General features: G+C 37.9%; 1 protein-coding gene across 1 annotated transcript in view; it reads left to right on the top strand.

The window, feature by feature from the left end:
• The window catches only part of LOC132397382 (golgin subfamily B member 1-like), a 97,561-nt gene that overhangs the window by 2,213 nt on the left and 84,757 nt on the right, over positions 1 to 10,591 (top strand). Inside the window, exons 2-3 of the mRNA XM_059976079.1 lie at positions 5,507 to 5,572; positions 6,579 to 6,725. Of these exons, the coding sequence (XP_059832062.1) occupies positions 5,525 to 5,572; positions 6,579 to 6,725 (195 nt within the window). The 5' untranslated portion in view covers positions 5,507 to 5,524. The remainder of the gene's footprint in view (positions 1 to 5,506; positions 5,573 to 6,578; positions 6,726 to 10,591) is intronic.

The raw sequence follows: 10,591 nt of genomic DNA, 5'->3' as shown, positions 1-10,591 counted from the left end.
GCATTGACTTTTTATCAGGAGAGGATTTGAGTACAGGACAAAGATGTCACATGCTCCAATGTACCAGGCCTTGGTGAGACTATCAGGAGTTCTAGGTATACTTTTGGTCTCCTTATCTGAGGAAAGATGTTCCTGTCATGAGGGTGTGCATCAGTGTTTTACTAAGCTGATTCCTGAAAAGACAGGACTGAAGTATGAGGATGATGGGAGCTCATAGAAACTTATAAAATTATACTAGGGCTTAATACAGAGAGGTTTCTGCTGTATGTACAGTGTAGAACTAGAACTGCAGTGAAACTGGTGAACCTACAGAGTTCCCTACCACATGTGCTAGTGGAAGCAAACTCATTGGATATAGTCGAGAGGAAGATGGATTTATTTCTTGCAGCCAGAAGGTCAAGGAACTTGAGGAGGAGACTGGAACAGGGCACTGACATGAATGTTCAGCCCTGATAAAGAATGATTCAGTAGGCCCAAAGTGCTGAATGGCCGACAACTCAACATTTCCAATATTTTTCTGATAGATGCCACCTGACATATTGTGTGTTGTATTCAGTTTTGGCCATATCATTATAGAATGACATAACTTTTTTGTCATCTTTTATTTCATTATCTTAGCTAAGTTTGACTGTGGTAGGTTTGAATTCCTGCACTGCAGCTGCTTCTGTCAGGATGCCATCCGTTCCACTCATGGGCGGAGACCATGACCCCAAGATTCCTGTTTCTTCACAGCAGAGATATGATAAAATATGTTTTCTGAGTGACTTTCATCACACAAGCAAAGAAACTGAGGCACTTCTCACACACTTGATCAGAAGCAGCTTTAAGGCATAAGAGCAGAACCCATGCAATTTCAATGAGTTAAGTTATAGTCACTTTGATGACAAGGTAGGACTTTGCATTGAAGTCATTTTATGTAAACGTGTTCCACTGGAGCTGTCATTCCAGTTGAACTTGCTGGATCAATTTTCTATAGCGCTTTTCAAGGAATACAGGAGATTATTCATGACTTACTCTTATCCACCAACTAACTTTATCAGAATATTTTATCTGGTTATTTACGGCAATGCTTGATAGAACTTTGCCATGTAACAATTCAAGTTTTCTGTAATGTGCTAAGAAAGCACAAAGTTGTTGCTGCTCCCTGCGTCTGGAATTTAAAATGGAGGAAATACAGATAACACAAGTCCAATGAAAGTGCAGGAAATCTATAAATAACTGTACATTAGTTTTTGCAGAATTATACAACAGCTGATAGTGCGCTGCAAGGCTCATTTTGCAATTGGATATCAAGCCTGCATTCCAATTCTGTGCATTGCAGGACAGCAAACTTTATGCACACTAACGCAGCCAGTTTTAGCAGCAGTTACTTTAGATAAGCTGATCAACAGTGCCGTTTTTCACTGACCATTGCAATTATGGGATGTGATGGTAGGATAAAAAGTAAATTTATTATCAAAGTATCACCACACACTACCTTGAGATTCAATTTCTTGTGGACATTGACAGTTGATACAAAGAAATACAATAGAGTCAGTGGAAAAACTGCACACAAAGACAGGCAAACTGTGCAAAAGGAGACAAACTGGGCAAATACAAAAAAAAACATAATAAGTAATGTTGAGAACTGAGTTGTAGAGTCTTTGAAAGAGATTCCATAAGTTGTGGAATTAGTTCATTTGAACAGATTATTGATGTTGAGAAACAACTATCATTATGAGCTTTTATGGCTTGTACTCCTTTGTGGAGAGTGATGTGATCTGTGTGATTTGCGAGTGAAACTGATGTTAGCTTTGAACTGCCGAGCTGAATGTTCTGTTGATTTTTAGAACCTGATATAAATACAAATAGAGTTTATTTGAACATGCAGCTTTTTTTTACCTCTGAGATTTCTTTTAATTGACCCCTTCATGTCATTGTACACCAGTCATTGAAGGTGGGCAGGCAGGTACAGCAGGCGGTGAAAAAGGCAAATGGTATGTTGGCATTCATAGAAAAAGGATTTGAGTACAGGAGGAGGGAGGTTCTACTGCAGTTGTACAAGGCCATGGTGAGACCGCACCTAGAGTATTGAGTGCAGTTTTGGTCCCCTAATCTGAGAAAAGACATTCTTACCACAGAGGGAGTACAGATTGATTCCAGTGATGGCAGGACTTTCATATGAAGAAAGACTGGATCGACTAGGCTTATACTCATTGGAATTTAGAAGATTGAGGGGGGATCTTATTGAAAAGTATAAAATTCTAAAGGGATTGGACAGGCTAGATGCAGGAAGATTGTTTCCGATGTTGGGGAAGTTGAGAATGAGGGGTCACAGTTTAAGGATAAAGGGGAAGCCTTTTAGGACCAAGATGAGGAAAAACTTCTTCACACAGAGAGTGGTGAATCTGTGGAATTCTCTGCCACAGGAAACAGTTGAGGCCGGTTCATTGGCTATATTTAAGAGGAAGTTAGATATGGCCCTTGTGGCTAAAGGGATCGGGGGTATGGAGAGAAAGCAGGTATAGGGTTCTGAGTTGGATGATCAACCATGATCATACTGAATGTCAGTGCAGGCTCGAAGGGCCGAATGGCCTACTCCTGCACCTATTTTCTATGTTTCATGAATCCATTGTTTCCTCAACTCTAACAGAATTGGAAAATATTTTCAGTATAGATCGATAAAGACATTGCGCACAGCAAACAATTATCATCCTATACTGATAATCACAAGCTAAGTTAGCTCCATGTTAACATCCTTGAACCTTTAACAAAAATTAACTTTTTATTCATTAAAAGTTGTCATTGTTAAAAGCTGGGGTCATCATGGTGACATGCTCTGCATTGTGACCAAAATTCAGGTGACTAGTAAAACCTGCGTACAGAATCTCATTGTCCACAGATTTATTTAGTATGTATTGCATTGCATAATTTTCTGTCCATCATTACATACTTTCATTACAAGAAATCATCCTCAATCCTGAACTGCTTGTCAACTGTTATGAATTTATATATAAGATCATTTAACTTTTTGGAATTACCTGAATTGTATAAATACAGCTGCTGTCACTAATTAGAATAGATTATAATTGCCATTTTTGGTACAGGTTTACAGAATCGTAGGGATCCATTTGGTCCATCATACCTATGATGGCCAACAAAGAGTTCAAACAATCAGTTTCTGTACCCATCACATGGTTTGTAGGCTGAAGGGCTTTGTTCGGTGCTGTATGACACTATGACTGAAGCTTTGTGCATTTTTTTATATATATATATAGTGGTGCTAGAAAGTTTGTGAACCCTTTAGAATTTTCTCTATTTCTGCATAAATATGACTTAAAATGTGGTCAGAGCTTCATATGTCCTAAAACTAGATAGAGAGAACCCAATTAAATAACACAAAAAGATTATACTGGCTCATTTATTTATTTATTGTGAAAAATGATCTAATATTACATGTATTTGTTGGAAAAAGCATGTGAACCTCTGGGGTTCTACAAAAGGTTCTACAACCTTCTACAAAAGCTATTTGGGGTCAGGTGTTCTGATCAATGAGATGAGATTGGAGGTGTGGTTGAGAGAGGTGTCCTGCCCTATAAAAAAGACAAAAAGCCAGTTTACTGACAGAGCCTGCTCTTCTCAAGAAGGATTTTTTTATGCGCACCATGCCTTGATCAAAGCAACTTTCAGAGGACCTTAGTAGAAGAATTGTAGAGATGCGTGAAACTTGAAAAGGCAACAAAGGCATTTCTAAAGACCTGGGTGTTCATCAGTCCACAATAAGAGAAATTGTTTACAAATGGAGGAAGCTCAGTACTATTGCTATTCTCCCTAGGAGCGGGCATCAAGAGTACAACATGCAAAGCAGAGGAAGGTGAAAAAGAACCCAAGGGTAAAAGCTAAAGACCTGTAGAAATCTCTAGAACTTGCTAAAGTCTCTGTTTATGTGTCCACTATAAGAAAAATGCTGAACAAGAATGGTTTTCATGGAAGGACACCACGAAGGAAACCACTGCTCTCCAAAAAAACATTGATGCACATCTCAAATTTGCAAAAGACTACCTAGATGTTCTGCAAAGCTTCTGGGACAATGTTCTGTGGGCATTTGAGACAAAAGTTGAAATTTTTGACAGCAATGCACTTTGCTATGATTGGAGGAAAAAGGGCACTGCACACCAACACCAAAACCTCATCCCAACTGTGAAACATGGTGGAAGGAGTGTCATGGTTTGGGTCTGCTTTACTGCCTCAGGGCCTGGGCAGCTTGTAATTGTTGAGGTAACAATGAATTCCAAATTGTATCAAGGCATTTTACAGGAGAATGTCAGGGTAGCAGTCCATCAGCTGAAGCTGAAGAGAAGTTGGATAATGCAACAAGACAATGATCCAAAAAGACGAGTGTATCAACAACTGGTTTAAAGAAGAACATTTGTGTTTTGGAATGGCTGAATCAAAGTTCTGACTTTAATCCTATAGAAATGCTGTGGAAGGATCTGAAGCAAGGAGCTCATGCACAGAAGTTCACCAACTGCTAGAGATGAAGCAGTTTTGTAAAGAGGAATGGCCCAAAATTCCTTCAAGTGGATGTGCAGGCCAGTTACTGGATCATTTGGTTGCAGTTATTGCTGTGCAAGGGGTCACACCAGTTACTGAAAGCAAAATTTTACAGACTTTTTCCAGTTAACACATTAATATTGGATCATTTTTCATGTTTTATGTGTTATTTATTTAATTGGGTTCTCTTTGCCTAATTTTAGGACTTGCGTGAAGACCTGATCACATTATAGGTCATATTTATGTAGAAAAGGAGAACATTGTACAGGGTTCTCAAAATTTCTGGCACCACTGTATAGATGGAGGGTATCTGCTGCTATTGTGCTTTTGCGTATTGAGTTTCAGTTCTTACCACGAACAGGGTTATAGAAATATCTAAATGGTCTTGGCTCTTTATTCCTTTCTCTATGCTGCTTGACCTGCTGAGCTCCTCCAGCAATTTGTGCATGTTGTCCTGGATTTTCAGCATCTGCGTAATCTCTCATGCAGCTATTTATTTGAAGTCTGAGTGGCCTTGTTTATTCAATCTTCCTTCAGCCGAATCTGTACCAGAGAGAAACAATCCTATCCTAATGAATAGTTAAAATTCTCTAAAGCTGGTGACATGCTCATTAATCTCCTCTGCACCTTCTCCTTAATGAGATGACTTGAATTCACAGTTTATCAGTCCTTTGATATTCTTCTGCAGTATGCAGTTTTCTCCTCACTGTCAGCTGGACATCCATTTTGTTATGTAATCTGCAACTTCTTAATCATTATGTTGACAGAAAGTCAACATATTCACAAACTATAGAAATGAGCTCTTTCCTAGCTCTGTGAAACCTACACTTTGTAATTTTGCCATTCACTGAAATAACAGCGTATTTTGTGTAGCATTTGGTGTCACTTTCAATTGGACCTTGATGGCATTTGTTACTGTAATTGTTCTGATTCCACTACATTCCATTTAATTATTATTTTGGTTAATTTGCAGCCACATCAAAGTAGAAACATGTGGAAGTGGTATTCTACAGACGAACCGCCCCCTGCATCAGCAGGAGTAAGTACTTTTGTCATTTTCTTAGCTCGATCTGTTATAACAAAAGGAAAATTCATGATATATTTTGAAATTTTATTTGTGCAGAAAAAAATGTGACTATAATTATGCCTATGACTTGAACTGCGTAAGACACTTACATGAAAATGTTTTTCATTTATTAACTTAATGTGTTAATATTTATGTTTGGGTACATTATTGATATTTCAATTTAAATCTCTTATCTTTTGCTTTTAATTGACATTATTAATTTATAGCTAAGTTAAACTGGAAAGGTTGTGCATGCAAGGGCCTAGAAGTGTTTATTGTGTAATGTGATTGTATATCTACTTACAATGCATTCTTTAACAAAAACTAGGACCTTACGATATTGATTGTAAAGTCCATGGTTTGCCTTTTATTTTATGCCGTGATCAGTGGGCCACTCATACAAATACAGTGTTGGAAAGAATGTCAGATCTGTTTGTACTGGAGCTGTTTGTGAGGGATTATTTTGAGCAGGACCTAGCCCTTTATGCTGGGTACAAGTTGCTACTGACTAGATCCCCATAGGCATAAATGCTTACTTTGTGGGCAGCTTGGCTACCAATTATAAACTCCCCTACTCCACCCTACCACACCCACCTACAAGCAACAAGACATTTTTGCACAACATAATGCCCTGATTGAGCCTTTGATTTCACTTTCCCCACCCCAGGAGTGGAATGTGTGACAGAACAGTGTTGAGGGAGCATCATAATTTGCTAATTATTCAGAGTAACTACATGTTACTTTCTTTTCCTCTGTATGCTTCATATTGACAGGACAGTTGAGCCCAATTATATTGGATCTTCTGATTGACCTGAGTTTTATTGCTATTGGCTCTTAATAAAGAAAAATGAATTGACTTCCATGTATTTCATTTTAATGCACTTTCCCAGTCACTAAGCCTTTTCTGATATCTCTAATGCAGGATTCAAATAGTAGTTATTACTCTGCTAGTTATTAATAGTGGCCAATTATTCTGCAGGCAGTAAACTCCCCTAAGAATGCAGGTGATCATTCTGTGGCAGATTTGACGGAGCAGCTGGCCCAGAATGAACAACTGGTGTTGCAGCTTAAGGACCTAATTCGGGAGAAGGATAACCAGCTTCATGTGAAAGATCAACAGCTTAAGGTAATGTTTTGAGAATTAAAGTTGAATATGTTCAAGTTGAGTATGCCTGCAGGAAAAAGAATCTAGGGGTTGTATGTGGTGATATGTATGTGATCTGATAATAAATTGTATTTTCAACTTTGTTTATACAGTGATTACGGTGCTCTAATATACTTTATGCATGAGCTTTCTCTTTTTGGCTTTCATTTTACAGTCCAAAAATTGTTAATTATACAGTACTGTGCAGAGGTCTTAGGCACCCTGGATTTTTTTATATTGTTTCAAATGGTATGGTTTCCATCGATCCTTGATCTGGATTACCTGGAGAAACAGAAGCAAGCAAGACAGCCAAAGTCTACAGAAGATCTGTAGCAAGTTCACCTAGATCAGGGGTCGGCAACCTTTACCACTGAAAGAGCCATATGGACCCGTTTCCCACAGAAAAGAAAACACTGGGAGCCACAAAACCCGTTTGAAATTTAAAATGAAATAACACTGCATGCAACGTTTTTTTTTTGCCTTTATGCTATGTATAAACAAACTATAATGTGTTGCATTTATGAAATCGATGAACTCCTGCAGAGAAAACGAAATTACATTTCTGCATACAACAAAAACATTTTGAACTCTGGAAAAAAGACGTTGGGTTGAAGGTTACTTTTAAGTAAAATACTCAATGTCTATTTGAGTCCTTCTTGTATTTATGAAAAACGCCGAACTTAAATTGTCCGCCAGCAGCAAACCAAAAATAGCGTCAGCCAGCTGTCAACCTGAAAAATAAAAGGACTATTTCACTGAACGATGAAAAAATATGAATATACGTAAAATAATAGGCAATTAAAATATTTATCATACTTGGTTAATGGGATTTCTGCTCCTGGACCTCAGCGCACAGCGTCTGCACATCAGGGCTGTATGACGTCACCTTCATCTTTGCACAGGATCGCAAGCTGTCATCTGTGAGGCATGTGCGATGTTTGTTTTTAATAAAGTTCATGTTGGAGAACACCAGCTCACATACATATGTGGATCCAAAGATCGACAGGACTCCAAGCGCATACTTTTTAATGTTTACATAAATGTTGGGGATAGCATTCCATGTTTCGAACACAAGTTTGTCCGGTTTGGGGAGGTTTTCAATATCACTCCATTTGTGATTCTGAGAAAGAACAGCCTTCTGACGGGCAACATCTTCAAGGTCTGCTGTCAAGGGTCTAAACTTGGACACCCATATGTCTTTGTCGGCTATGTCGGCCAGTTCCATCTCAAGATCAGGTTGACTCACACCTGCCAATGCAGTCGTATTCAGTAGGGATGGATTTATGCTTAGGGATGTGGCGGGTGTCAGGCATTTGCAGTGGTGACGTATATTAATAGTGATAAAAAACGCGTTATAGCGGTGTGCTACACGCAGCGCTAAAATAACGACACGGAGTCGGTAAACTGCAGTCAAAGATAACTTTATTCAAACTAAACAGCCTTGCTTTTAAGCCTCCCTCAACCCGCCTCTCCACCCCCCCGTGGGCGCAGATGCTCCAAAAGACACGTACTCACAAACCCCCGTAGGCTATCTCCCTTAGCCGGTTCGGATGTACCAGGAGATGGGTCGCCACAACGTTTTATTTATATTGTACAAGATCACCATAATCTTCAAATTTAGAATTACATTTCAAAAACTAACAAACTAACATAAAATATATTTTAATTAAATACTCATCATTTATTTTCCAAAGCCACAGGGAGCCGCAGCACAGAGATGACAGAGCCGCGGGTTGCCGACCCCTGACCTAGATGGTTGGAACTACCTACTAGCTGATTTTCTTATTAAAGTGCACAACAGTGTATCTAAGCAGTTTTAAAAACAAAGGAGTTTCACACCAAATAGCGATCTGATTTAGTTTTTTACAGTTCATTGCTCTTTATAGTTATTTTTTGATATTTTTGTTTCATTATGTTTGTAAGTATCTTCTTTTTACAGAATTCTTTTACATGTGCCTTAAGATTTTTGCACAGTTTTGTATATGTGTAATTTTAAGTGCAACAGTTAATTTTGATTTAGGCCATTGTCTTTTTCATCAGAATGTTGATGTGAAACATAAAGACTAGTTTTTTTTCCTCCACTGATGCTGCCTGACCAGCAGAACATTTCCAACGTAAGAGATGGGAACAGAATTAGACCATTTGGCCCATCCATTCTGCTCTGCCATTTAATTATGGCTGATTTATTATCCCTCTCAACCCCAGTTTTCTCCCTTCTTCCTATAACCATGAGACATAGAAGCAGAATTAGGCCATTTGGCTTATTGAGTCAGCAATGCCATTCAGTCATGACTGATCCTTTTTCTCCCCCACCCCCTCAGCCCCACTCACCGGCCTTATTCCTGTAACCTTTGATGCTATGCTCAATCAAGGATCTGTCAAGTTCTGCCTTAAATACACTCAACTACCAGATCTCAATAGCTGCCTGTGGTAATAAATTCCCCAAATTCATCACTCTTTGGCTAAAGGTATTTCTCTGCATCTCCTGGAAGCCCCACTATCCTGAGGCTGTGTCCTTTTGTCCTAGACTTCCCCACCATGGGAAGCATCATTTCCACATCTACTCTGTCTAGGTCTTTCAACATTTGGAAGGTTTCAATGAGATTCCCCCTCATCCTTCTAACTTCCAGCAAATACAGACCCAGAGCTACCCTTTGTATCTCCCCATTTTTCTTTTCTTTTTCAATATTTTTATTGATTACTTGCATAGATGAATACAAATACATTATAATATTATAAAAACAAAGTTGAAATGCCCCATATCTATTTATAGTAAATAAAGCATGATATTGAAAAGGTGTATTTTCTAATCTAAAACAAAATAAAAAACCAATAACAAAAAAATAGAAAAAGAAGGGGGAAAAAAGCAGCTGTTTGGTTAAAAGAAAAGAAATAAAATCTTGAATATGGTCGTAAATTCAGACATATAATAGCCATCATCATTGCTGAACAAGTCAAAGATTGTGAAAGTGGTTCCAAAAAGGTTCCCATAATGTGAAAAAATTCTCGTTTAGGTAGAGAAATAGAACACCTAATCTTATCTAAATTTAAACATGACATAACATCAAACAACCAGTGGGCATGAGTGGGCGGAGTGGCATCTTTCCATTTAAGCAACCGAACTCTTCTGGCTAAAAGAGAAATAAAAAGCCAAAATATGCAAATCATTCGGCTTAAGAGTAAAATCATTTCCTCCAACCATGCCAAACAAGGCAGTCAGAGGGTTGGGTTTAAAGTTTAAAAAGCTCTGAGAAAGTTTAAAATACTTCTTTCCAAAATTTATCAAACCATGGGCAGGACCAAAACATATGAATTAGAGAGGCTTCTTCAATGTTACACCTATTGAAGTATGGAGAAAAATCTGAGTGAAAATGAGAGAGCTTATCTTTAGTCATATAGGCTCTATGAACCACTTTAAATTGTAAGAGAGTGACGTGCACATGACGAAGAAGTGTGAACAAGTTTAAAAATTTCATTCCAAGTATCCTCAACAATTGATATCTGTAGGTCTTGTTCCCAGAGGTTTTTAATTTTATCTAACGGAATGTTTCTCATTGCCAACAACATACTATAAATATTAAAAATCGATCCATTATGAAAAGATTTCAGAATAAAATTTGTATCAGATTCTTATCTGGACATTTAGGAAATGTGTGAAGTTGAGAACGCACAAGTCTTTAATTTGTAAATATCTAAAAAAGTGAGCTTTATGAAGATTATATTTAGTATATAGTTGATCAAATGAGGAAAGACTACCTCCAACAAACAGATCCTGAAAACATTTAATACTTAGTCTATTCCACTCTTTAAAAACTACATCAGTCAAAGAAGGTTTGAAAAAATAATTA

This window comes from Hypanus sabinus, chromosome 7 (assembly GCF_030144855.1).
Source record: "Hypanus sabinus isolate sHypSab1 chromosome 7, sHypSab1.hap1, whole genome shotgun sequence".
Lineage (NCBI taxonomy): Eukaryota > Metazoa > Chordata > Chondrichthyes > Myliobatiformes > Dasyatidae > Hypanus > Hypanus sabinus.
The sequence above is the reverse complement of the archived record's forward strand: the minus strand, read 5'-3'. Positions and strand labels throughout refer to the sequence as shown.